This window comes from Pogona vitticeps, chromosome 13 (genome assembly GCF_051106095.1).
Source record: "Pogona vitticeps strain Pit_001003342236 chromosome 13, PviZW2.1, whole genome shotgun sequence".
Classification (NCBI taxonomy): domain Eukaryota; kingdom Metazoa; phylum Chordata; class Lepidosauria; order Squamata; family Agamidae; genus Pogona; species Pogona vitticeps.
In genome coordinates this window covers 21,416,001-21,443,927 of record NC_135795.1, presented here as the reverse complement: position 1 = coordinate 21,443,927, position 27,927 = coordinate 21,416,001, and the positions used below count along the sequence as shown (strand labels likewise).

The 27,927-nt window shown below is 54.5% G+C and overlaps 1 protein-coding gene across 1 annotated transcript; it reads right to left on the bottom strand.

The window, feature by feature from the left end:
• Positions 1 to 108: 108 nt before the first annotated feature.
• On the bottom strand, positions 109 to 24,446 carry ADCY9 (adenylate cyclase 9). Its single transcript, XM_072983010.2, has 12 exons — positions 22,060 to 24,446; positions 17,268 to 17,464; positions 15,209 to 15,313; positions 14,264 to 14,481; positions 13,210 to 13,312; positions 12,185 to 12,393; positions 11,480 to 11,639; positions 9,576 to 9,724; positions 8,619 to 8,660; positions 8,206 to 8,241; positions 7,308 to 7,349; positions 109 to 6,745 (listed from the first exon to the last, which is right to left on the bottom strand). Exons 1-12 carry the CDS (start codon positions 23,894 to 23,896, stop codon positions 5,551 to 5,553), a joined length of 4,293 nt encoding a protein of 1,430 aa, XP_072839111.2. The 5' UTR covers positions 23,897 to 24,446; the 3' UTR covers positions 109 to 5,550.
• Between the last annotated feature and the right edge of the window lie 3,481 nt (positions 24,447 to 27,927).

The window sequence follows — 27,927 nt, the reverse complement described above, 5'->3', positions numbered from 1 at the left end:
CTAGAGCAGACCAGAGCAACCGGCCTCCACTCCAGAGCAGAGAGGAATGGCTTCCTCCAGGTTCTCCCCATTTAAAAGGGTGCAAAGTAGAATCAGGACAACCACAGATCCAGAAAAACAGTTTAATATATTTATATAGCGTGGATTACAGATCGGGAGTAACAAGTCAACAGGAGTATGGATATTTACCTTCTATATACAGAATAAGAGTATTTCACACATACATTTTTCAACTTCTGTGTTTTCAGCCAAAGGGGTGCAAGACCAGTATGTACAATTAAGCTGCTGTGTTGAAGGGGGGCCCCACCCACCCAGAACCACAACCACCGCCCTCCCCCCCCTCCCCAAACCAATGCAAAGTCGGTGAGGCTCTTGCTAGCTAGAGAGGGACTTGGAGGACAAAGCCAAGGGAGTGGGAGGCCAGGCCAGCCCCAGCTGGAGCAGACCCACCGACCTCCATGGGCCGGACATGGCTGGGCAACCGACCGGACCCCTTCCTTTCCATGGGGGCAGATGGTGGCCTGAGCCCGCTGGCTTTACAAAGAGGGAGCCCATTTCAGGGGACTTTCCTCTCTTGCACTGGGCAGGCATTTCAGCGCATCAGGCCAAAGCATTCCAAAATTAGAGACAGAGGAACACACATCAAACACAAGATCCACCCCAATGCTGGCCCTCATCTCCCCCACCCACCCACCCATTGCAATTTGTAGCTTATTTCAAACCATGCAAAGCCTCAAGGCAGGCTAACACCATTTCAGAGCCTTTAACTACCACACAGAACAGGAATAACGCTTTCTCCGCTGTTCAAGAACACACACACACACACCTGGCCTGAGGTGTGCACAGTCGTTCACTGGGAAGGCGGGTTCTCTCCTTCCACGCATTGAAGGCACCAGAAGAGCATCCGCAAGGATGCTGACCTACAACTTCCTCACTGAGGACTGTGGGCACCCAGAGGCTTTTGAGGCCGCCAGCAACGTGGTTGGTGACCGTTTGCGGCCCGAGATGGCTGTAGTCCCGAGAGGTTTCTGTCCAGGGGTCAAAGCACTGACCAATGCCCAGCCATGGCTGCTGCATTGGAGGGGCCTCTCCCAAGCAGGGGCCTTTCCTCTCTTCTAACAGGACATCCATCATCCTGAGCATCCTTACAGGTACGCAAGAGCCGAGCCCATGGGTGCTTCTAATGGTATTGCCATTAAATTACTTTGTTTGCCTTTTATTAAAGCCATTGCCACAAACACATTGGTCTCAAACCCCTGGCTCAGAATTGCCACATTATTTTTGGAAGTTGATTTTGTCCAGGAAAACCTTCCCAGACCTGCCCTGAGCGGGCTGGGGGTACGACTTAGTGCAACGGAAGGTACGTAGCAGAAAATGCAGAGGGTGTGTGAGTGTGTGTGAGTGAACTGCCAGTGAGCAGCATGAGACCTGCCTGCCTTCCGCCAGCCCCCCCAGCCCCTGTCCCCAGACTGGGGGGCTTCCCTTGCTCATGCCTGTCAGATCTTGTTGCCACCAGAAGTGGCCACGGGCAAGAGGCGACCAAGGGATTTAGGGTGGATGCCAACGAAATGCCCCTCCGCCCTGGGTGGGAACGGCCGAGAGACACAGAGGTACCGATCCGGTTTGTCGCCTTTCAGGCTGCATAGAGTTGAGACCCTGTTGTCTGGGAAGCCTTGGTAGGGCCGTGTTGAAAGGCAAACTGAGGTGGCCGGTTGAGGAAGAAGCCCACCTACTGTGGAAGCCAAGAGAGAATTCGTGGTATTAAAGGACACGTTCAGGCAAATGTATGGGCAGGAGATCAAACAGATCCTCAGCCCTTGCAAAGAGTTCTGGTTCTCAATGGCCCTTTGCTGGTTGGCTGCTGTAGCGCTGAAACAGGCGAGCCGAACGTGGCCCCCCCCTGCTGTTTTCAGAGAAAGGAGGGCCGCCAGGGAGGGCAGGGGAGGGCCCTTGGTTCCTGTGTGGGAGGCGTCCTCCTAGGACTCCCCCCCCCCCATTGCCCTGGAAGCCACTTTCTGCAAGGGCTTCTCTGCCCCATGGCCTGGTCACTCCTGCCATAAGCTCTCCCCCAACCCCCCCAGTTGTCTCCAGAGCCCTCTCGAGAGTCGGCCTCACTGGCCTTCCTTGTTCGAGGCAGACTCTCGGCAAGAGGGCTTTTGCTCCGAGAAGCCCAAATGCCCACCCACTCACCCCTGGCTCATGCTTGGTCCACGGCCCGGTGGTGGGCTTCCTCCCTGACCTCGCATAGATTCTGGATTCCACTCGGCTTCTTCCATTAACCTGTACCCCTGCTAGGCATTTCAAATTATTGCTGTCAATCGCCCTCTCCCAATTTTATTGCTCTCATGTGGGGTGTTCTCCTCACCACCCCTCCCCTTCCAGCATCAGAGTCGCCATCCTCTGCAGCCCCTTGATAAAGAACCCGGCACAGACCCCACCCAGCCCCTCCCGGGGGGGGGGAGGGAAGCTGAAACTGTTTACAGGCGTGGTGTCTTATGGACGATGAAAAGCCAAATTTCGCTCACACCCATTTTTGCCCTGTCCACCTCCTCCTTCTTCACCTCCCTCCTTTCTACGAGACCATTCTGAACCCTAGCTTCCAAATATCGACAGAACCTCAAGTTTCAAAGGTTCACCTTTATTCCTCAACGGGCTGACAGACTACAACCTTCCCGTATTTAAATTTCTCTGTGGAATGTTTCCAACTGGTGGAAATCCAGTGGCGGCTTCTGGGCTCAGCCTGGCAGAGAACAGCTACAGAGATCCCACCAAACAGAGCATAAATTCTTTGCCCGACACCTCCTTCCCCCGGCCCAAGGAGACGCAACAAGATCCAATACACCCCATGGCACAACGCCATCGCATAGGGCTCAAGAAAGCCTGTGCTTAAGGGTGCCCTGCCATTCCGCTCAGAGCCCTCTGGAACACAGGGCTGTTGCCTCATCCCAGATTTTTTTTGGGGGGGGGGCTGGAGGCGCTTTCCATCTGCCCGCTGCTCCAATACAGAAGGCAGTCAGTGCCATATGGGGCAGGAGCGTGCATCCGTTCCCAGATCAGAGATGTCCCCTGTTCGTTAGCAAGTAAGGCCCACGAGCCACCCGTTGCCAGCCCACCTCCTGACACAAATCAAAAATTTTACAAGAACTATCTTGAGGCATTTTGACGCCAAAAAGGAATCATCTGAGTCACCACCTCCACAAGACAGTCACTGTCGCTGCTCCTTTTGTGCAGCTGCTGGAACTCAAGCCAGCCGCTTCCCCAACAGAGGCCATCAAAGCGGGGCAGCCGCCAAGCCGGCCGGCCCCCGCCCTCGGCTCGCTCGTCCCTGGGCCAGATCCACGGGGCTGTCCCGCTGTGCTCAATCAAGAAGAGTCGGGAAGGAAAAGACCTCTCTCACCGAGGAGGAGGCGGCTCGCCAGGGGCCGCCTTGTCTCACAGCCGGGAGCTCCGGCCAAGGGCTGCCCAGACTTGCCAGAAGGCCACGGTGGAGGCGGCACCCCGTGAAGACACAGCATCTATTAGAAGGCAAGAGGTGTTGTCAAAGGACACCAACCTGCCTGGAAGCCCAACTTGGGTAGGAAGGGGGGAGAACACACCCACGCACGCACACCCACACACACAGAGAGAGAGAGAGAGAGAGAGAAAAGGAAGAAGAGAACTACCTCCTTCCGTACGTCTTTATTCAGAAGTTAAGTCCATCGTGTACACTGGAGGTAATTCCTAGTCGATGTGCTTAGGATTGCAGCCACAGTGAAGGCTAGTACAGTACTTGGGACTGAAGAAAGCAAGACAGGGGTGCCCTTGGCATCAAGGTTGGGAAGCATGCAGGCCGCCCTGTTCCCTTGGCAAGATGACGTGGTGGTGGGTGAGGACTGAGCTGGAAACCCACCACCCTCTTCCACCCTAACCCTCATCCTACCTGGAGCTCTCTCAAAAGAGGCGTATTTCACACACGGCACTGACCGACAAGGACGGCGGGGGGGGGGGGGGGAAGGCCAGGGAGAGGCAAAGAAGGGAAGGCCTTTCAGGGCCACAAGTGCTCCAGAATCCAATTCACTTCTGTTCCAAAGAAGTCTGCTTCTACTCAAAAGAAGAGCACGCCGGGGGGGAGGGACGACCCTTCTGAAGCAGGGACACTCCCACCCAGCCTCTTAAACAGATTCTAAAATGCTCTGACCCTTTCTAAGCTTATTAAAATAAAATAAAAAGGTAGAAAACCTCCCCATCCCTCTCTTCAGGTCCGCAGGGGGTATGAGGTTGTAAACGAGCCATTTATTGGGTTCTACAGGATCCAAGAAAGATGGGCACTGTCAGGAGGACAAACCAAATAAATTTAGGGTGAAAGGGGCACCACTTCCTTCTCAAAAGACACCTTCCTCTGATGGGCAAGCCACCTGAAACACACACACACACACACACACACACACACACCCCATCAAGCCCTGTGAGGCCATTCCCAGCCCTGATCCTACCCGTCTCTCCTAGACTCCTGACGAGGGTCAAGGCGGCACCCCAGACTCTGCATCGTTCTGAGCACCGTCAGCATCCCTTCTCCCTCCACCAAGGGATCGGCTGGATGGAGGGTGCCCTGAAAGGCTCAGCGGACATGTGGCTTAAGCTAGGCCCCCGTCCTTTCCACCTCTACTGTCCCCACACAAACAAGGTAGTGGAGGGAGGAGGAGGAAAGGTGGCAGCGGCGGCAGCAGCAGTGAGAAAGCCCTCTCGGGTCAGGCAAATTATAGAGAGAACCGCTTCCTGACGGAGCCCTCCAGCAGGAAACCACCCCCCCCCACGAGGCTTGGCTTTCCCCGCTGGATCACTGGCTGGCCAGCACCAAGCCCCGCTCAAGGCAGGCCTGAGGAAGGAAGGGATCAGCCGGCCACATGCCCAGGGCCTGCCATGGCGACCCGAGGGCGGCCGCACAGCGCAGTCCGACTGCCTTTTCTGGCAGCCGCTGAGCCGAGGAAGCATCGCAGCCTCTTCCTCCGCGTCCATCCCCTTCCTCAGAGGCCCTTTCCTGTCGTAAGGGCGACCACGACTGCCTTGCACCGATCTTCGTTCCCGGGCCCTTCGCTGTGTCAGAGTCACAGAAGGCAGGCAAACGTGCATTTGTCTGTGTTTACTTACAAAGGAGCTGCGGTCGCGAAAATAAAAACCAGAAGAGTAGTGTTGGTGACGAGGCATAAAAAAAGGGTCAAAATAACCGTGGGGGTCGTCCCTTGAGCGTGCAGAGACTCCCAGCCTGCGAGCCGACTTTGTGCCTCTGTCGCTCGACAAGGAGTCCAGCAGAGTCTATCTGAAGGCACTTGATGTCTCCTCTCAGCTGAGAGGCTGTCTCAAGGGAGGCCTAAGAGAGGGGCAGGAGTCCTGCATGGCTGTGATCCGCACTGGTTCGGACACCAAGATGAAAACAGGGCCCCCCACCGATCCCGCTGCCGCTCTCTCTCCCCCCTCCCCGGCCCCCTCCTCCAGGAGAACACAGCCGGTGACGAACAGGGCCCGCGTTCTTGGCAAGCAGAGCACCACAGATCTCCCTCTCCCGCCAGGAAATCATAGGCTCCTGGAGCTGTTCAGCTTCGTCAGTTCACTGGCTCCCTCCGGATCGGCTTCTTCGCAGTCCTTCTGCTCAGCAGTCTTACCAAACCGATGCCTCTCGTCGGATTGTCTCGGCTCTTTGGAGGGCTTCTTGAAACACAGAAGCCCGTCCTTGAGCTCCGAGTTCTGGGCAGAGACGGGGCCCGTCTTGTCTGAGTTCTGTACAGAAGGCACCAGGTTGGTGATCTCGTCCGTGGGAGACCGCCCAATGCTGCCGTCCACTTGGACACGGATGTCGGGGGAGATGGACAACTGGTGGTGAGGGACGATCCCGTTGTCTGTGCACTTGGGGTACAGGAAGGTCTTCATCTGACCTTTGCCCTTCACGTTGACCGTCCCCCTGTAATCAAAGTCGTACCCCATTTTGCTGAGGATGCGGTAGCTTTCTTCGCTCACCTGGATCCGGCACTCCACGCCGGTGGTGTCCATCCGGCTGGCGATGTTCACCGTGTCTCCCCAGATGTCGTACAGGAGCTTGGTGGTGCCGATGACCCCGGCGGTCAGGGGCCCGTGGTTGAAGCCGATCCGCAGCTTGAAGTTGAACCACAGCATGTTGTTGTTGAAGTCGTCGACCACCCGCATCATCTCCTTGGCGAACTCGAAGAGGGTCTGCAGGTGGCCGTGGGGGTTGTGGCTGTCCTGGCACTGGGAGGCGTTCAGCCCCGAGGCGGCCATGTACGTGGCCCCGATGGTCTTGATCTTCTCGATGCTGCTGTAGTCCGGCTTGCTCAGCAGCTCGTCAAAGTCCCCAATCAGTTCGTTCAGGACGCGGTAACACTCCTTGCCGCCTTCGTAGTTCTCCTCGTAGAACTCGCTGAAGTTGACGATGCTGGCGAAGATGACGCCTCCGCTGTCGTGGTTCTTGGAGTAGCTCTGGGACACTTTCAGCTGCTCCGCCACGTGGTACGGGATGATATTCCGCAGCAGCCAGTCCGCCTGGTCTCTCATGCTCTGGATCTTGTTGCGGTGAAGGTCGGCTTCCACGTCTCCGTGGTAATGGAGGCGATAACTCACCTCTAGCTCCCGGTTTAAGAACCAAACCAGAAGGAGCAAAAGGAAGAAGCCCAAGATCACTTCCTGGCCGATCAGGTCCGCCGGCCTCCTGGCGTCCTCCAGGGCAGACCTGTTGCAGGGGCTATCCCTCGCCGACCTAGAGGGGAAGAGACGAGGGCAACCCATGAAACACAAACAGGCCTGGTAGAACTGAACCTGCACCTGGGGAAGGGGGTGGCCGCCCACCGCTGCTCATGCCAAAGGAACCAGGTAGCCCTCGAGGTGCCTCGTTGGCTTTGTTGTGCCCAGCAACAGACTTCACAGGGCCGTCCCTCTGGGAAAGCGGGAAAAGCCTCACTAGGGGGGGAGCCCTGCGTTTCCCGCCTCCCAACAAGCTCCACGCACTGAAGGGACTTGTGGGGACTTCCAATCCCAAGCACAGAAACTGGATATGCAACACCTCGGAATCTGTGTTCCCTGAGCTCTGTGTTCACTGGCAAACCTCGGGCCCTGTTTTGTCCTCAGAGGCCATCCCGGGGCTCCTCAAGATCCTGAGAGCTACCCCTCATCGAGGCGACAGGCCTCTCTGATCTCACACTCAAGGGACTGGAAGTACATGTCATTCTCCTCCAGGAAACATGGCAGGCTAATCTCAACAAGAATGCATAGACCGAGCCCATAAGGAAAAACAGAGCCAGGCACAAGATCTTTATCCTTACCCATAATTCAGTGCAGCTGGAAGAGGGGAGGGGTCTCCGAAGCTGCAATTCAAAGGCAACAAAAGGTTAACAGAATGCCACAGGCTTTTGTCCTTAAGCGCTCAGTCAACTACATTTAGCATTTCACCTCTCTGCATCCCATGAATTTTGCAACTGATTTGGCAGCGTGAAGGGAAGAAAACACAGAACAGCTCATGTTGACCAAACTTTCCCATGAAACCTAAATTCATTGAGGTTTGACTGCACCTATTTCTAGGCATCAGGGAAGGGGTGCAAACAGTCAGAAAATCCTATAAGGACTCCTGCCTTTTTTTTCTGTTGCAGGTCAAGTGTTTCAAATCTCGTTTTTATTCCTGAAATAATGAACAGGTAATGGGCTCCAAAATCAATGCTGATCCACTCACACTCAACTGGCTCAAAACAAACAAACAAACAAACAAACAAAAAGAAGTAGAGAGGGAAACAGGCTCCAGGTAAATGAGATATTTAAGGAGTGGTTTTTACAACTTCCACTCCCCCCCCCAAGTCAGTTTCCACGGCTGAACGGGGATTCGGACCCAGGCCTCCAGAGTCGTACTCCATCACTATGTCCACTACTTTGTGGCCAGTTGCCACAAAGAAGGTTCTGTCTCTGTCCAAAATGGGGCGGATTCCTCGCTCGCCCTGCACCTATCTCTGCACACCCAACCTCTTGAGATCTGGATTCCAGTATAGAGGGGGTCATTTATTTTCATGTTTTGATCAAGGCTCACAGTTCTACAGAATACTAACTTTTAGGTAGAAACTCTCCTATTTAAATTAAGCATGTGTTTTGTGGTTACAGTAATTTGTTAAAATTCCCCGAGAAATTCAAAGGAGCAAAAAACATGAAGGACGGTCACTGGATCTGAAAGCTCACCTGACGTTTTGTGTTAAGTTAGTGATTTCCATGATGCTAAAAACAGAAACACACAAGAAACACTATCAGTGAGATCCACAGGCCCCGTTTTCCACACGAGACAACTCCTACCGGACAGCTTGAGCCTGTGCGTCTGCCCTGACGGGCCAGTCCCTGCATCCTGTACTCCTTCAGCAGAACACCTCAGGCGCGCCTGCTCTCTGTCTACAGCGCCGCAGGCGTCCTGCGCCAAGACAGGAGCCCTTTCCACGGAGGGAAGAGATCTGCGCACCAGCTCACAAGCTTTGCTAAACATTTGTCCTCCCACCCAGAGATACTGTACACTCTGCTTAGGGCCATGGGGGGCGGGGGGGAGGGGGGGCAGCCAAAGTCACTGAAGGCGCAAGAGAGACCAAGAGATGTCAAACGCTTACCTGAAATTTTGCGATGCATCCAGGTACGAGCTCTCCAGGAAGCTGAAAGAGAAGAGTAAGGAAACCATGTGAACAAGAAATCAAGCGCCCAGTGCAGAAGAACGGTTGCGCTGCAGGTGGGGATCAAGCCATCCCTCCCCCAAGACTCGGCCACAGAGAGTCAGTGGCACCTTCGAGGCTACCAGATTGTTGCACAGATACAGCACCTGCTTTATCCCATCAACAAGCGAAGTGTGAGATCTGCAGAGTGGGATGACAGCAGATCTAAAAACAAACTTATTTATCAGAGCCAGTTATTTTAACAGAAACACCCTGGTACAAGGTAGCATGAGATGAATCCGTATCTGATTGGCTGGATTTGGTCCCTCAATGAGAGGGAAAGGTTTATTTAAGAAAAAAAAAATCATAAATAATCTGGCATTTCGATCAGTTCTCATTCCACTCGCTGAATCCTACCCACAGATGCGCATCCGGCATATCTATCCAGAGCCCACCAAACGTCACCCCATGTGTCTGAAGGAGTGGGCTAGGTGTCCCTAACAACAGATGCTGCCGTAGCAACATAAAAAAGAGAAGAGGTTGCATGTCAGCTGTAAAAATGCCCACGATCCACGTGGTGGATCAGACTAACAAGGAATTCATCTAGGTTGCCACTTCAATTCCTATTCGCAAATAAACGCAATCCTGCCCAATCACCCTTCCCTGTATTTGAACGCCCTTCCCAAAGGAAATGTCGGAGCACAGCCTCTGGTAGGGCTTGTAGAGGCTGAAAGGGCTCAATGCCTCTGCCTTCAGGCGGAAGGAGGACAGACCCGGGCGGGGAAAGCACTCCTTCCTTCCAGCTTCCTGCCTCTGGGGAAGGAAAGCACCCCCGCTTCGCCCCCCCCCCACTTCGCTTCCAGCTTCCCGCAAAGGGAAGCAGGCGACCCCCCCCTCCTCCTGGGACAGCAGCCTCACCTGTCAGGGCACAGAGGCACATAGAGCAAGATGATGAGGACGGCGCCCACCAGCGTGGCCAAAGAGGACCGCATCCAGGAGCTCAGCTGACAGAAGTTGCAATACTGGACTATAGTGATGAGAACTGCAGAGCACATGAACATGGTATCCTGCAAGCAAACAGCAACAGCGGCTGTGGTTCGCTTGCTGTCCTTTTAAATAGCAGCCTCTTCCACCACCAGCACAGAGAAGTAATGGTGTCACTCAACAGCGGGCGGGGGGGAGGGGGGAGAAGAAATGACCCTTTTATACCGGGGGGGGGGGGTGAGGAGGACATCCTTATAGTGGGTTGTCCTGCCCAATCACCTTGACAGAGAGGAGGTGATCAACCATGTTTCCTCGAAAATAAGACAGGGTCTTATATTAATTCTTGCTCCAGAAAATGCATGAGGGCTTATTTTCAGGGGATGTTTTATTTTTTTCATGTACGACAATCTACATTCATTCAAATACAGTCCTGTCACATTCTTCTGGTTGCTACACAAGGGTGGAGGGCAGGGTTTCACTTAACTAGGGCTTATTTTTGGAGTAGGGCTTATATGACAAGCATCCTGAAAAATCCTAATAGGGCTTATTTTCAGGTTAGGTCTTATTTTCGGGGAAACAGGGTAGGAGTGAGGCCATTTGGGCCAAAGATTCCTCACTGGAGGAACTGATAGTGAAGAGGGCGAAAAGGTGGGTGGAGACGGACTTCTGTAAATCTGAGAAGCTAGCCAGCCAGTTATGGCCCGAAGGGCCTTCACAGGCCTGTCTCCATGTGTTATATAGTGACGCACCTTTGGGGCCCCCAGAAAGGGCCCCCCTTCAGTCAGTCAGGGAGCACCTGGGAAAGAGGAGGAAGGCAACGGTCCCAATCCCCAGCGGACAGCCTAGAGCCGTGTATAGCCCGTAGCATTCAGGGTCTTGTTCCCCCTCCTTGACCGTGCAGGACAAGCATCTCCCAGGCTCTGTGGGGCTGCCCTGGCCTCTCCTCCCATGGGAGGGGGGGGAGCTGCCATCACACAGACTGTAGCTGCTGGACCTGGGATTTAAGAGGGAAAGGACCGAATGACCTCTGGTCGTTCTGGGGATCCCGTCTGGGCTGGCCATTGACTCCCCCTCGCCAGGCAGCTCGCCTCTCCCCCTCCCTCCGCGGAGTCACCGAGGGCCCCAGGCTGTCTGTCGCCTCCTTAATGCAACACATCTCAAGGAACATGGAAGAACTTTGCCCCAAGGTGACAGGGAGGAGGGCGACCCAGAGAGGAGAAAGGCTAAGGAGTAAGAAAACAGGAAGGGGAGCGAGCAAAGGGAATGAGCCGCTATCGAAGCGGAGGCAGGAACTTCAGACTGAATTCCCCTGCGGTCTTCACCACCAGAGGGAGCTGGGAGCTCAAAAAAAAGAAAGAAAGAAAGAAAGAAAGAAAGAAAGAAAGAAAGAAAGAAAGAAAGAAAGAAAGAAAGAAAGAAAGAAAGAAAGAAAGAAAGAAAGAAAGAAAGAAAGAAAGAAAGAAAAGAAAAGAAAAGAAAAGAAAAGAAAAGAAAAGAAAAGAAAAGAAAAGAAAAGAAAAGAAAAGAAAAGAAAAGAAAAAGAAAAAAAGATTGGCTATAAGCTCCTGCCTATTGAGGTGAGTGGGTGGGACAACCTGCTGCAAGGAGTCACATTGGTTCAAGCCGGTGGCCTGGTCTGTGTGCGAAACACAGCCTCTAAGGCTGAGGAGCGGGAGAGCCGTTCCCCCAGGGGCCCCTAGCAGGTGACGGGCAGAAGCCCACTGGCAGGGCAGCCCCTCTGCAGCCTCTAGCCTTCCCTGAGGCCGGCCCACCCATCTTGACCTGCACCTCCTTTCCTGCCCTGTCCGAAGGCTTTGGGGGCAATAACAACAACTCACATAGATGTTGGTTTCAAATTCCGAGGTGAAGTGGGAGAAGACGGCGAGAGCTGGGAGGGAGATCAGGAGGGCGCCAAGAAAGTGCCGTGGTAGCCAGCCTGCAACGGCCTCCAGGAGCCGCTTCGTACAGGCCATCACGTCCTCCAGGAAGAAGACCATTCTAGGAAGGAAGGAGATGCACATGCACCAGCGTTGCTTCCCCAAAGGCCACCCGCGTTACCCGCAAGAGAACCAACCCCTGGCCTGGGGGACGTTTCCTTTCTAGTGTCCGTCAGGGCCCGGCCATCGCCCTCCGGCCACGGCACTCGGGCGGGAGGGACGAGATGGCCGAGCGCAGCTCCTGCCCCTGGCCCCCTCCCTCTGCCTTGCTCACACGCACCCGTCTCGCATTAATTCCAAATCAGGCTCAAAGTGACTCAGAAGGATTTAGCTCCTAGAGGACGAGGGGTGTAAATCAGAGCATCCCGCCAGAGCCCAGGTCTGTTAAGCAGGGAAAGGAAGGCTTGGCCCTCTTGTGCAACTTTCCCACAGATGGAACACCTGCCTAGCTCTCCCTTTGGCGCCTGTTCTTTAGCATGTTTGGCTTCTCAAAATAAGGAAGCAACGTGAACGGGAAGGACTCTGGCCAAGGGATCGGATTCCACAAATGCCCCCCACCCCGCCCTGGCAAGCGTTTTCGTGGCAACGGGCAATGGGGTCTTTTACCTGACGGAGACAATCAGAGAGAGCACCTCAAGGAAGATGGCGACCGCCGCCACCACGATAGCAGCCGGGGGCGGAGGGGAGGCAGTCACCCCAGGCTTCAGGAAGCAGGCAACGGAGAGGATGAGGAAGACGGTGGTGGACAGAAAGACATCCAGCAGGGAGCTAAAGGTGGCGCTGGCAAAGGTTTTCACAGGGGCGTTTCTGATGACCTGGAAGGAAAGAGAGGAAAAGGACAAGAGGCCGGCTGGCTTGAAAGGCGGGCATGGAGGAGGCGAAGCCCCGGCAGGAGTAGGCCGGCCCTGCCGACAGGTAGCCCAGGAGCAGCTCTGCTGAAGGTGAGGCACAAGTGGGTTTCAGGACTCTGCAGTTACAACACCAGACGACCCGGAACACACGGCCCTCTCGGACGGGCAGTGCCGTTTTTTCCATCACTTCCCTGCCACCACCCAGGGAGGGTCCCTCCCATCTCTGATATCTTGCCCACCCAGAGGAGGGAAATCCCCTCCTGACCCGAACCATCCTGACCTTAGGACACAGCCCTCACTCCAAGGCGAGAAGCAAGAGGTCATTAGATGAACAGCGTCACAAATGCTGAAAGGGAACCAGCCGCTGCTCAGCGAGCAAGACATTAAACGCCTTTGCTGAAGTCCTTTGTTTCTTGGGCCATCTGAGTCACTATCCTCTCTCTGGTGTCCTCTTACGAGATCTGAAAATGCCCTCCAGTGACAAGGGCCCGCGAGACAGCCCACAGTTCCCTCTGGTATCAAACAAGCACCAATAATTCTCACTTTTAGGCACATGTTGAAAAGCCTAAGCCGACTTTCCAAGCCTTCCAGTGGGATTCAGCTTTACTATCTATTATCTGGGATGATGCAAAGGTGCACCGTTTGTACTCTGTGTACAATTTCATACTCTGTGTGCGACCATGGTTGCACACCGCTTTGAAATCTTTGGAGGTAAACGCTACTGATGAGTATTTGTAAACAAATAATAAATAACATGCATGCCTACACACACAAACACACCTCTTCTTTATAGCTGCTCCGATAGGCCATCTCTAAATCCTGATCCAGGAAGTTCAGGCTCAGCTTGTTAATCGGTGGCTTAAAAAAATAGTCCTTCATCAGGCTAGAGGAAAAATTGATAATGAACAGTTTCAAGGGAATTTACAGATGGACAAGTTACCTTCCGAAGAAGCACTTCCTCCTTGACCCCCTTCTGCAGATTATGTTCTGCTTGAAGCGGCTGCTCTCAGCCTAGCTGGCCCTCTGAAAGGCAGATGCTTTCTCACCATCCAGAATGGGAGGAGGGACAGGAAACGGAAAGTCTAGCAACAATGGATTTACAGCGATGCACAAAGACCGCAGGGGGAAACATCCATTCTCAGTATACAACTTGTGAAATGCCCCATTCCTTCTGGGAAATATTTACTGTCTTGTCCTCCCCATGTGTTCCTCTCCAGGACTAAAAAACCAATGCCCACAGGTCTGCTGAAAAGTGGAAGCCTCGCCACGGATGGCAGCACCACTCTCCAGATTATGCCACGGCATTAGGCCTTCGGCCGAGTTCAGGAGACAAGTCTGGAGTCACTTCCAGGTGGCTTTAGAGGGATATTTCCACCTCTGCTTCCCTTCCCACCCCAACCATAACTCTCTTATCTTGTTCCCCTCTTGCTGGCCTTTTTTCTAAACAAAAAGCACCCAGCCCCAGCAATATTTTGTTTATTTATATATATATTTTTTTTTACATCCTGCCTTTCTCCCAACGAAGGGGCACGTGGCGGACACTGCTTAAGCTCCCCGATCACTTCAGCTGTCCTTCGGTCCCACATCCTTTCGGAGACGGGATGGCCTGGACTGTACCCTGCGTTCTAAGCGATAACGAAGGCATCACGGAATCTGCTTTCCTCCTTCCGATCCCTTTCCTAGGAACCTCAACAGCTGCTGCGCACCAGCTCGTGGTCTCCGCCGACCTCTCCCCCGCAACCTGAGGCTTCCTTCCCTCCTGCCAGCTCGGAGACCCTCAGTGTTTCGGCCAAGTGAGGATTTATTTATTCCCTGCCAAGGGCATCCTCCTCACCTGTCTTCTTTGATCACGTCCACAAAGTGGGCATCGGTTTTCTCTCGGATGTTTTTGAACCTCAAGGGCAGAAGCGCCGACTGATCCAAGCTGACGCCTCCCCACCTCCCTTTTTCCTGCAACATTTCATAGAGGGACGTCTGGCTGTTGCTGAGCTTCTCCTCCGGCGGAGGACCCAGGAGTCCATTCTGGGACCTTGGGCTGCATCCTCCAGGGCCCTGATCGGATCAAGGAAGAGCAAAGAGACAAAAACGGTTCACAAGCCACAAAGAGCTCAAAAGTCTATTTGGTCACCCCTTGGGGGAATGTTTCGGCAGGAAAAACATCTCCGTTCAGAGAGGTTTAAATTTCTGAACAAGAAAGCGAGGACTTTCAAATGCCAGGTAAGTGGCAATAGGCTTTAGTTTCAAACAGAACCCAAACAACTGGAGACCATTTCCAGATACCTTTACAGTGGCTGTTCTGTAAGTCATAAAAACATCTCGGCCACATCAAAAGATGCTCACAGGGCATCTTTTGGAATGATAAACAGGAGCTGCATTTTCTCCAAAGAGTTAAGGCATCACAGACTGGATTTTATCTATACTCCGGCCCTGTGCGGGGCAGGCTGAGAGCTATCTATTTATTCCAGACCAGCAAACAAGATCGACAAAGACTTGAATGCATATCTCCCTATTCTTAGCTTCTCGTCCTTCTATCACTCTGGCTCACAGGGTTCTTCAAAAGGGAGGCTCTCAACACTAAAAAAATCTTCTTGCAGACAAAGAATTTGAACAGATAAGACTAGGTGGCTTCCAGGATCCCTCTGCAACTCTGATTTTAAGTTGGCTGCCATTTAAGTGAGTTTCATTTTACCAATGCCCCATTTCAGTTTCTGCGTCTTAGAGCTATCATACCACGGACAGAGGACAGCCAGGGAGGAAGGTAAGAGGACAGTGAAGTTACCTTTCCACTGTTTTTATGTTCCTCCTGGCACCCATTCTGGACAGCTCCTTCTTCTATGCTCACAGCACAGGTGGGTGCCAAGGTAATGTTGCATGAAGGACACGTCTGGAACAAAATTGAAGCACACTGAAAGATTAACGCCTCTTCTTATAGCTGGCCTGCTGTCATGGCAAATATCAGCCTGCTCAAGCGCATCTATTTCAGGATTTTCAACAGGGTTCTCAAGCGCAACCCACCTGAAACTGCCAACAGTCTGCACATCCCACTCATAAACCAACATATGACAGAAACAAAAGCTGTACGGCGCCTGAAAAACTTCCAATATGAAGTTCCGTGGATTACAATCCACTTCCTTAGATGCATCCCTACTTGGTAAATCTTTGTCCTTGCTTAAATGTACAGCAGAAGACTCAGGAGAATTTGGGCAGAAGAGAAACTGTCCTCCTACTAACGAGAAGAGCTATCACCATTCCTGGCAGAATCTGCCTACAGCTAAAAACAACAACAACAACAACAACACAGGAGCAGCCAGCATGGATGCACCGGGACACGTTTGTGCCTCTAACTGAGATGTTGGCAATGCCATTTTTTAAAAAGGGGTGGGTGGGTTTCTAGTTTGCACAAATGCAGAGGCAAGTCTGGCCACAGTTAAGGCACAGTAAAGGCTAGAAAGGGTAAGATCCATTCAGTAGAAATGGCAGTGTGTTGCCCTTTTGCTTTCCACATTCTGATCACTGGCCGTGGGTTTCCATGGCTTCCCCAACACAAGCCGCACACAGCAGATGTGGGATGGTGAAGCGGAAGGGGTTAAATCCCAGTCAGCCCAAGGCTAGACACCTCCCCTCCCCAGCTTGAAGGAAGCAAGCCTGCATTGTTGTTATATTTATTTACTCAAAACAAATGCACACCCTGGCTAGAGAACAGGATCCGACGGCCTCCGTGCAACAGCAGTTTGGAGCAGAACAGTCAGGCAGGTGGTGCTTCAGAGCAACTTACCTGACAGGTTGCAACTATTTTACACTCGGTGGCGGCGGCAATTTATGTGCAAGCACATCTGACCTAACCTGCATTGATGGCACGACTTCCCTCTCCACCAGAGCTAAAGGCTGATGAACAGTTTTGCCCTTCATTGATCCAGCCTTCCCATCCAGCTGCATCCTCGCTGCACGCAGGCGGAGAGGAACAGCCCTGCCTGCCTGGGAACCCGCGTCGGGTCCACAAACAGGTTTTCAAGCCAACTTTCAGGACTTTAAGACGTCGCAGAACGGTATTCCGTAAGAAAGGTATATAGCCTGATTTCTGCCTTTTGCTTCTTCTTCTTCTTCTCCCTGCAAATAACAACTCTCTGCACAACGGCAGGTTCCCTGGAACATATGGTGCTACACCCATTTTCCAGGAGGCCTGCGCTGACCCAACGGCAAACAAGTGCTCCTCCCCCACCATCTCACGCCACCCACCCCCCGCATTAATTGCGCTGAAGGACCACAAAGGCACCACGAGACCTTTCCTCCTGTAGCTGCGTGTATTTCGGCCGCTTACTTCTCCTCAAAGGAACTCAAAACAGGATTTCTCAACCCTGTCAAGTCACCCGATTTGCTTAAAGCTAATCTGAGGAGCTTGAGGGCTGAGGGAGAATCTGAATTTGGATCCTCAGAACCAACTTTGTATTTTTGGATGGGTTTTTTTAATTGCATTTTAATGCCGTGGTGTTTCAATATTACAAATGGCCTTTTAAATATTATAACCTTTCCTGCGTTTCTGCCTGCACCTCTTTTAAATTATTTTATAAGTATGCTATCTGTTTTAATTTGGCCAGTTGGCTTGATTCCCACTTCTGGGAGGAAGGTGGGCCACAGACCACCCAATCCATTCCCCTCTGGCCACCGGGATGTCCTGCCACCTCTCTCGTGTTGCACAAAGCCTTTTTGTTTCTTTGCTTCTTCAAGAAGCCACAGCAAAGCCTGTAAAGGCTTCTCTACCAGGGCTGCTTCCCCCTCCAGCGCATCGCACGTCCCTTTGCAGAGTTTTAACTAACAAGGAAGAAAGGTGAGGGACGTACGGGACATAAGGCCTTGTTCTTCTCCAGCTGCCTGAGAGCGCTCTCCAAGTCGCCCGCCTTCTCTGCGGAGGAGGAGGAGGAGGAGGGGCTGTGGAGCTTGCTCCTGTCTCCAGCCTCCAGACCTGGAAGCAGAGCCTGTGAGCAGCTACAGGGGGGCTCCTTCACTTTCAACCCAGAGATCAGGTATGTTTTCAAACCTAAAGAGAAGAGAGAGGAGAGTTAACACAGCTAAGTCTCTTCTTCCACGGCCACCCCTAATCGTACAAGGAGGATTCTTTTTCAAATGGTGCCGCTTTGCTACAGGTGGGTCAGAGACAAGGAGACGTTGGCCGCTCCTGGTGCCCAAGGCTCCTTTTGGAAAGAGCCAGGACCATCTTTCAGCAACAAACACACAGCCGGGTCACTGCTTAATAGGTATTTGTTTCTCTCTGCCTGTTTCCCTCAAACCCCTCAGCCAAAAAAAATAAATAAAGAAAAAAAAAACCTGGCTCGCACAACCGGGCAGACTCTTACCTTTGGTAGCAATCTGGAGCCACAAGCTGGCACACTCAGTTCTGCCGGCTGCACCCATGCCAGCCTGAAAGACATGCTCCTTGTGCCACCAACAGAGAGCTAGATGGCACTCTCAGGAGGACTGCAACCGTGGCAGGACAAGGGGTCTGACGCCACCCTTCGGGGCCCTGGGCTGGGCTGGCCTGCCCTCCAAGGCAAGGTCCCACCAGCATCCCCGAGACAGCAGCCCCACAATGTCCCTAGGGAAGCCCTGCCAGTCCGCCGCAACGACAGGCAAGGCTCTCGTGGCACCTTAAAATGCACACATGCAGCCAGAGTGGCTTCGCAGGAAATGGGCACAAAAGGGGACTGAGCCAAGGACAGCAACGCGCTTCCTTGTCATCCCTCTTGCTCCCTTACGCTGAGCAGGACAGACCTGAGCAGCCACAATTACCCTCCAAAGCACGCTGCTTGCCAACGTATGCTAAGTATACTTTTATTATTACCCTACCCGATGATTGTCAGGCCAATTTAAAATTCCCCTTAGAATGAGAGCTTCCGTTTAGACTAAATTGATCTAGAATACCACACAAGTGACTGCCTGTCTAATTTTGAACAGATGCTTATAGCCAGAGTGGGGGGGAGAGAGAAAGGGCTTCTGTTTGCACAGCAATAGGCTCTTCTGCATTTCCCATCGTTTCTTCTGCCGAATATTTCCATTTGGCATTTTTATGGAAGCTGACAGAGACGGCATCATACCTCCATTCATCCCACAGCCATTTCCCCCAAAGAGTCATGCTTGCAAGAGTTATGCATGACGTGCATCAAACTGCACAGGGGTGTTACACCTAGAAAGAGACAGCCACTGATGCTTCTGTTGTTACCTGCTGGGAGCACCCCATTCTTTCCGCTGCATCACAAGAACAAGGCATATGGGAGACAATTATCACCTCTGCCCCACCACCTGAAGCAGGTGTTCAGGGGAGACATGAGCGCGCAAAGACTTCTCTGTGCCCCCCCCCCTTCCAGCCCAGAGAAGTCAGGCTGCCTGCCTCCCGGTCATCTTTCATTCAGGCGGGCTGGGGCCAAGCGGCCAGTTATTGAGGACAAGGGCTTTTTTCATGGGCAAATGCTTCACTGTTTCTCTATTGCTGTGCTGTTGATTAGTTTTATGCCAATCATGTTTTAAGACTATATGTATTGTAATTTGTGGGGATTGATTCGTTACATCTTTAGTTAATCTTCCTGTGAACCAACTTGAGTCCCAATTTTGAGGGGAAAACGGATATAAATTGGAGAAATACAAAAACAATAACTTAAGCAACACTTGCTTTTTGAAGGTTCTGTATATCCAGTATACTTCAGGCAGCCACTGGACATCAACAGTAAGCGCAGGCTTTCCCCAGAAAGAGGTCTGGACCAACAATAGGCCATTAATTGATAAGATTTTGGCAAACTGGAGCAAGTTCAGAGGAGGGCAACAAGGAGGATCAGGGGGCTGGGAGCCAGGCCCTAGGAGGAAAGACTGAAAGAACTGGGCAGGTTTAGCCTTGAGGATCTTGTTCTCTTTCCCAGATAGCAGGACACATAATAATGGGCTCAGGCTACAGGAAGAGAGATTTCTGTTGAATATCAGGAAAAACCTCCTAACTGTTAGAGCAACACAACGATGGAACCCATGACCTCGGGAGGGGGTAAGCGCTCCAACGCGGAAGGCCTTCCTTCAAGGGAAAACGGGGCCGCCACCTGGCAGATCTGGTTGGATCTCGATTCCTGCCTTGAACCAGGGGGTTGGACTTGATGGCCTTAGAGGCCCCCTTCCAACTCCATCATTCAACCTAATCAGAAAGAAGTCCAGACTGTGGGCCTTTCTCTCTCTGCATTTCCTTCTCTCGTTTATGCCAGCATGCTGAGACGGGCTAACTCAGCTATTTTTCTGGAAATTAACCTCTGGGATCACTACAAGTTGGAAGTGGCCTGACAGAACATAAGAACAACAAACAGGAAGAACATATGAATTCTTTTCCCCCCAAGGAAGTCACCAAATGCTTCATTTCAACCTCCTGCAGGCTTTTATATTTTATCATAAGGGACAAAAATCAGTTCAGGGAACATGGCCTGGGAAGTCTGACCACATAGTCAGATCCTGCAGTCCCTGGACGAATGACCCAAAGGGCAAAAGGTGGATCAAATCTTCCCCTTCAGAAACCCGTTCACAAATACTCTCACCTGCCACTGCAGAAACACCCACAGCTCTTACCAGCCTGGTACTGGGCTAAGAACAGAGGGATGTGGGGTGTATATTGAGGCGACATTGGGGAGAACATTCCTGCCCCCCCCCGAGTTGCTCCATGTCAACCCCCAGAATTGAATACACCAACGTCCTCCAAGACATTACAAGGAGGAACAAAACAGACACACCATGTCCTACCCGTGAAAGGCTGCTGCCTAAAGCAGAGCAGCAAATCATGTCCCCTCCCCGTCACCCCACCATCACCACCAAAACCAGGAACAGTCATTCTTATAGGAAACCCCCCCCCACACACACACACACTTCTCTGTGCCCCTGGCACAACTCAAGTAACTACTCATCTGTTGTCCCTTTCCACCGCCCATAGCCCTGAACACACTGCTCATGCTCTGCCACAGCAGGGTGCTTGATTTCTCCGAGCCTCCTGGAAGGGAACTCTTCAGAGAGAGCAGGATTACGCCCTGCCCACAATGCACATTTTGTGCTGCTTTCGACTCCGGGCCCCATCCTTCTGAAGACATCAAGAGCCAGGCTAAGGCAGTGGAGCAGGGTGATCTGCATAGCCCTGACATTTATTTTTAATTTTTATTAAACGTACATCCAACCTAAACAACATAAACCTAGCACCACAATAAAACACAATTACATAATACACCAGTGCCACCATCACTCTCAGGGCTAGCATTAATAATACTTTAAATTTCATTCAGTCCATTTTCTCTACAAAACTTCATTGTTTCTTCCCTTGGTGTATACCCCTTCTCTCTCCGAAATACATATTTCAAGACTCCATATTTTCTTAAAATCATCATTTTTTGATAGGCCTCTTATTTTCATATCACATGTCAATTTATCATTCATTGACGCATCTCATAGTTCTCTATAGCATTCCTCTAAATTGAGTTGGGTTATCGTTTCTCCAGTTTCTTACAAAAATTAACCTTGCTGCCGTAGTCATTATTACTATTAATTCCTTATTTTCTTTCAACAATTGGTCCTTCTTAACCAAATTCAATAAAGCCATTGACGGGGACATTTGAATATTTAATCCAGTTATTTCCCTTATTTCTCTAAAGATTTGCTTCCATTCTTCCTTTCTTATTTCACATGACCACCACAGCCCTGACACCAGACAGAGTGGGGCACCTGCCCCGGGCAGCAAATTTCTGTCCTGCCAACTCTCCGATAGACTCTGCTCTTGCCTACAGTTTATAAAACAATCAATAATTGCAATCTCTATTTTGAATCCTGTTCCGCTTCCTCTCATTCAATCTCCAGGCTATTAAATGAGATTAAGAGGGGGCGGGGCAAAAGGAGATGTCCCTTAATACTTTATTTTAGTGTTCTCTGAAGAATAACTAACGTGTGTTTTGACTCCTAAACAATAATCCTTTTAAAATATGCCCTGGGCCTTACCCATACAATAACTATTTTCAGAACTGCCATAAGTCCTGTGGCCACTCTGTGCTTGTCACACACCTTGACTCTTTTCTGACGCGTCAACAAAACAAGTGAGCAAAAGGTCCTACGGCTAAGAGTGCCCTGTTCTTCTGGGCCAAAAAGTAAGACCATTCCTGAGGCGTGACGCACAGGTACCAATGTTACGGAAATCTGCTCCTCTGCTTTTGAAAGCGCAGCCTTTCTAAGTGTTATCTTTTCTTCTGGAAACCTGTGAATCATCTCCTCTTAAGCCCTCATGAACACATAAACCACACAGCAAGCTGGATGAAGTCATGAGCTAAGGAATATTTGGCAGCTAATTAAAAATCCCACATTTTCTAAAGCTGCTCTCCTTAAAATGTCAGTTTTAAAACCCGAAGGCCTCGCGCCTGCCAGGCACGCATCACGAACCACCGTATCTCCCTCCCCTCCCTGGAGAGCCATGAAGGAGGGACCCCGATGCTCAGGTCACACCGTTCAGGTGAAACCAAGTACCCGGGGATGCCCTGGTTTGCTCCTGTGAGCACGGCAGGGGCGGGAGAGCAGGCGGGAAGGCCGTGAAGCGAACTGCTTGGAGCCACGGAAAAAGGGGGCAGGGGCTGTATGTACCTTTCAGCTGGTCCGCAACCACGCTCTGGCCGACGCGCTCCATCACCCGCCCGTCCTCCATTTCGTAGCGGTCATCCAGGTACTTTGCTGTCGCCTCCGAGATGTGGACCTTGCCCGCCACGCCCAGCTGCTCCATCAGGTTGGCCAAATTCACATCGTTGGACCACACGTCGAACTTAAACCTCCTCATGCCCAGGATGCCGCACAGGACGGTGCCCGTGTGGACGCCGACCCGCATGTTGACCATCTCCTTCTTCTCCTGGCAGAACTGCTCGATGGCTTTGATCATGCCCAGGCCCATCTCGATGCAGCAGTAGGCGTGGTCCTGGCGGGGCTCCGGGCACCCGGCCACGCAGTAGTAGCAGTCCCCCAGGGTGCTGACCTTCTCGCACTTGGTGTCCTCGCAGAGGCGGTCAAAGCGGCCAAAGAGGTCGTTCAGGAGGCCCACCAGGGCGTGGGCGGACTTGTTGGCGCTCATCTTGGTGAAGCCCACGATGTCGGCAAAGAGGATGCTGACCGGCTCGATCTGCTGCATTTTGAAGGGGCGGAAGGCGATGGGGTTCTTCTGGAGGGAGGGCTTCTTCTTCCGGCTCTTGGGGCTGGAGGCGGAGGGGCGCTTCACCGAGTTCTCGCTCTCGTCGTCCCCCTGCTTCATCAGGTCGTCGGCAATGACCCTGGGCATGACCGAGTGGATCATCCTCTCCTTCAGGGCCTTCTCCACCTCCAGGTCTTTGCCGTGCATGATGGACTGGCCCACCTTGAGGAAGGTGCTGCGGGAGCGGACCTCGGACATGATGAAGAGGTGGACGCCGGTGGCGTGGATGCAGAGGTGGAGCAGGGCCCGGCCCAGCAGCTCCCAGGGGAGCGGGTTCGAGTTCCCTAGGGGCGCCTGCGGGCCCTGCTGGAAGTGGTAGCCGACGGCCTCGAAGAGCACCGAGTAGGAGAGCCCCAGGAAGAGGCTCAGGTAGAGGGGCAGGTGCATCACCGTGTAGAGCAGCAGCAGCACCTCCACGCACAGCGAGAAGCGCCCCACCTGCGAGAGGGCCGGCGACCCCCAGGGGCCCCCTCCGCCGGCCGTCCCGTTGGCCTCCCCCGCCTGGAGGGTCCCGGGGCCCCCCTCCCTCGCCGGGAACGGCGGGGCCAGGGTGAGGGCGAAGGCCAGGAGGGTGAGGGCCAGGGCGGGCCCGGCCGGGCGGCGCCCGTAGGCGCGGGTGAAGGTGAAGGCGAAGCCGGCCAGGGCGGCCCCGGCCAGGGCCAGCAGCGGGGCTCCCTCGGGTCCCCCCCCGGGGCGGCGCCGGAGGGCCAGGAAGGCCCCCCACAGCAGCCCCGCCGCCCCCAGGTAGGCCAGGGCGTAGCGGAAGCGGCGGCGGGTCTGAGGGAAGCACCGCTCCCGGCAGGCCTCCTCCAGGTTGCTCGAGTCGAACTGCGGGTCCCACCACCGGCCCGAGGCCCGCTCGAAGAGCTGCGGCAGCAGGCGGTGCGAGCGCCGGCGGGAGCCCAGCCCGAGGCCCAGGCCCAGGCCCAGCCCGAAGGCACCTCCGCCGCCTCCTCCTCCTCGCTCCGCCTGGGACCGGCCCGGGGAGGGTCGCCGCCCTCGCCCCCGCCGCCGCCCTCGCCCTCGCCGCCCTCCCGGCCCGCTCTGCCCGCCGGGGCCCGAGTCGCCCGCCTGGATCCGCACCGTCACGCCGCCGCCGCCGCCGCCACCGCTACCCCTGCCGCCGCCGCCGCCCGAGTCGCAGCTCACCTCGGTGCCCCGGGGCTGCTGGTCGGGGGCCGCCGCCGCTGAGGAGGAGGAAGAGGAGGAGGAGGAGGCGGAGGCCGGGGAGGGGGCGGCCATGGCGCCGGAGGGCCCCGGAGGGACGAGGCGGGAGAGGAAAGGGCTCCTGGGCTCAGCCGAGGGGGACGGCCGGGGCTCCCGGGGGGCCGCCTCCGTCCCCGCCGCCCTCGCCGCGGCGCCTCCTGCTGCTGCTGCTGCTGCTGCTGCTGCTGCTGACGGGGGAGGGACGGGGGCCGCCGCCTCCGCCGCCAGGCCGATCGGGGCCCCGACACATGGCGCCCCGCCAGAGCCGGCGGCGGGGACGGGGGCGGCGGCGGCGGGCAAGCGGCCGGGCCGGCGGGCCGGCTCCCTTCCCTTCCCTTCTCCCTTCCCTCGCTCGCCGGCTCTGCCCACCCGCTCGGCCGGCCGGCCGGGTCCGAGGCCTCCTCGCAACGAAGCGGCTCCCTCTCCGGGCAAGGCAGGCCCGGAGAGAGGCCGGGCCCTCGCGTAGCGGCCCAAGCCGGGAACGAGGAGGAGGAGGAGGAGGAGGGCGAGGAGGGCGGCGGCGGCGGCGGCGGCGCCTGGCGCTGTCACTGAGGAGCGCGGCGAGGCTGTGCGCAGGCGCGCTGGGCCGGGCGGGCGGGCGGGGGGGGGGGAGAAAGACGAGGGAGCCGCTGCCCCGCTCGCGAGGAGAGGGGGCGCTCGCCAGGGGCCCGCCTAGTGCGCAAGCGCCGCCGCCAGGGAGGGGGGAGGGAGGGGGGGACAGGGAGACCAACCCTCCGTGGAAGGCCGCGGGTCGGGCGGTCACGTCTGAATAAAAAAACAACAACACGTGTGTTCGCTGCTTCCGCCGCTCTTGGTCCCTCGGCCGAAGAAGGCTCTCGAAGCAGCTTGTGCAGGATGCAAAAATGGAGTTTGGGCGCGAAACCAAGGGATGGCCAGGATCGAAGGGGGGGGGGGGGGAATCAGGTCGCGCTCCCAGCATCGGAAACCCCATTAAATCCGGCATGCATTCCGCCAAGGGGCCCCATTTGGGCGAATTGGGCGCCTCTCCCCTTGGAGGAGTGGGTTCCGGTGGTGGTGAAGGATGGATCCAGATGCTTCTCCATCCCACAGTTTCTGCCTCTCTCTCCCCCCCCCCACCCGCTTCCTCCTCTGGGGTTTCCCCGCCGGCCAAATGACCTCACTTTCCTCCATGAGGACTGGATGCCCTTCTCAGGCAGGGTCCCTTGCCAGCACCTGTGGTCAATGTCAGGATCCTACCTTGAGGAAAACCGCAGCTTGAAACTCACCAGAGTGGAAGCCTGAAGTGGACCAGAGAAGCCAGAAGAGACAAAAATCCCTTCCCCCCAAGAGTAATATTTGAGGCACAAACAGCTGTTGAGTCTTTAAGCTGCCACCATATTTTCTGCTTCTTTATTTTGGTTTTTTTGTTTCTGCCTGACAGAAAATCTTGCAAGCAAATCTGGGAGGAAAGGGGTGTGAGGGGAGGGAGGAGAGACCCCATGCCCAGCATTTCTGTGTCCTGATCCTGGGGAGGCCGGCCAGTCCCCTTTGGGGGGGGGGAGGGTCCCTGGAGGGATCGTTTTTAAGAGGGACTCAGGCACGGGACGTTGGCACCAAAGGCCGGGACGTGAGACCCAAAGACTTGCCAACCCCCCTGTCGGAAACAGGCGGCTTTTTGAGATGCTGCCAGAAGGCGGTGAGAACCCAGCACACCCACGGGTGAGGGGAGAAGGAGCCCCCCCGGGGGTCCTGCCAGCCGGGGTGTGTGTGTGTGTGTGTGTGTGTGTCTCAGAGGAGCTCCCAGTCACTCGGAGCAGCCCTTCTTTCCCGCCTCCTGCCTCAACCGGGCACAGGCCGTGGGCAAAGTTCCCTTTCTGGTCCAGCGAGCTCTTCAGAACATTGTTTTCTTCACTGGTGAAAAAAAGAAAAGCCTTCCTCACGGCAGGCGGCCCACGGGGACCCCTCTGCTTGGCGGCGGGAGCCAAGGGGGCCATGAACCGGGCAGGGTGGAGTTTGCCCGATCTTCCACAGTTTGTCTCCTCATCCTACCTTCCCACATCCAGGCAGGAACCATGGGTCACGCATTCTGCTCAAAACAGTGGTGTGGCCGCGCGTGCTGCTCTTTGGAGAGCTCGTGGCCGGTCCACGGGCGTGTGGCCGTCCAGAGGGCTCCAGGCTTTGAGTGATTTTCATTGCCTGGCCAAGGGAAGGCCAGATACTTTCACGGCGTGCGTATTGTCTGCTTGCAGTATTAATCCCCATGCCGTAGTGCATAAAAGAGCAGGCTGCTCTGAATACCTGTCCCTGGCCTCCTTTGCCTCTCGTTAGAGCTAATTGATTGATCCCACCGAGACAGCCAATTATTCCACGGGGGGAGGGGGAAGCCATCCGGCTGCATGGGAGCGCCGCTAAGCTTGGCTCAAGTCAGGGAGCCATTAAGCTTTAGCGGGATTGTGGTGAATCCTGCTGCTTCCCTCCGTCTCGCCTCCCTCCATTGCTCTTTTTTTTTTTTTGCTGGCCCTGCCCGCCTTGTCCGGCTTTTGCCCTGCGTGCTGCGATCGCTTCCTGCCTCATGGTTTCCCATCTTTGGCTCCCACACAGAGTCCTCAGCTGCTGTCACAGAGTGTTCTCCCTTTCCCCCCTCAAATCGCAGCTGTCACTCTTAACAGACCCAGTCCTGGGTGGGATGGAAACCAACAGGCGCCAGCAGGCCTCCCTCTGCGTAGGGTTAAGCTGTTGGGGACCCAGCTTGGTGCATGTTTCTCCACGAGGGCTTTCTTTCCCCCAAGTAAATGCGTATAACCTTAATGGACAATGCTTTGGGTATTTGTAGTTAGAGCTGTTTTTATGAATGGCGTGCTATTTATTGTGCTTCTTTATAAACCACTTTTGCTCGAGAATTAATACCTCACCACCACCACCCCATTCAGCGTCAGTCCTGATCCACCGGATGCCTTAACGGTAGAGGAGCGCTCAGTCTCTTATTCTACGCCCTTCCTGTGGAGTAACCAGCCTCAGCCTTTGAACCAGGGCTGTTCCTTTGAGAGGGGAGGCGGGGAAAACCCCCAACAGGTGGAGATGTGTCCGAAATGGGGCTGAAACCACCTCCCTCAGTCCTTAGAAAAGAGGCTCCTTTTAAAAGTTGGGCGGATGGCCCTTCAGAGGCACAGCCAGAGAGATGAGGAAGCGTCAGGGCCTGGGCACAAGCCAGAAGGCTGAGAGGATGATGTCATATCCCATGCGGGGGGGGGGTTCTTCTGGAGGTTAAGGGGGAAGGTCACTCCAGCTTGAAAACAAGAAAATAAGCAGAGAACACACAAACCTGCTCCAAATCATTCGCCACGGCACACGCCCCAGCCCCACCTGGGGTCACACAGCTTCGTACGAACATTAGACAAATTCGTGGAAGATTCTGCGACAGGAAAGGGATCCTGCGCCAGGGGTCCGTTGCATTTGCTGGTCTTGGCTTCGGCGGGGACCATGGCTCTGTCTCGGTTACTACCTGCCCTGAGGCATAGGATGCTCTGTTTCCTGCTAGTCATAACTGGAGGAAGCTGACCAGAATATGGGGAGCTGACCAAGACATTTGAAGTGACCGGAGGGCTCCGAAATGTCCTCTCCTGGGAGGCCAAGGTACAGCTTTGGGCACACTTGCTCACGTACGTACGTGTGTGTGTGTGTGTGTGTGTGTGTGTGTGTGTGTGTGTGTGTGTGTGTGTGTGTGTGTGTGCACATGCATGTGTGTGTGTGTGTGTGTGTGTGTATGTGTGTGCGCGCAGGAGGCCCTTCAAACAGGCGGCCGCTCCCTTCCCTGAGCAATGCGTGCCTTTCCACCCACCTGACCCTGCCAGAAATCCCAGAGTCACATGCCTTCGTGGCAGCAGGTGAAGCCCCTGCCAGGTGTGCCAGCCAGGTCAGCAAAGGCTCAGGTGTGTGGGGGCCTTTGGGGGGGGCTCCCTGCCCCCAATCAGCAGGGAAGCTGGTCACGGGACTAGCTGGGGCAAGTGGAAGAGAGGGAGTTCTCCTCCACCCGGTTGTGGTCTGGCCACTTCCTGAGGGCTCACCCCGAATTGTTTCCTCCCTCCTTCCCCGCTCTAGTGGGGAAA

Bases quoted from the DNA above. Each gene is read 5' to 3' on its own strand.
- ADCY9 (XM_072983010.2), bottom strand. From the start codon at position 23,896: ATGGCCGCCCCCTCCCCGGCCTCCGCCTCCTCCTCCTCCTCTTCCTCC. The intron at 12,394-13,209 runs GTGTGTTTGTGT...CTTTCCTTCCAG, and splicing joins GGAGCAGCTATAAAGAAGAG to GTCATCAGAAACGCCCCTGT. The intron at 6,746-7,307 runs GTAAGGATAAAG...CTTCCCCTCTAG, and splicing joins CCAGCTGCACTGAATTATGG to GTCGGCGAGGGATAGCCCCT.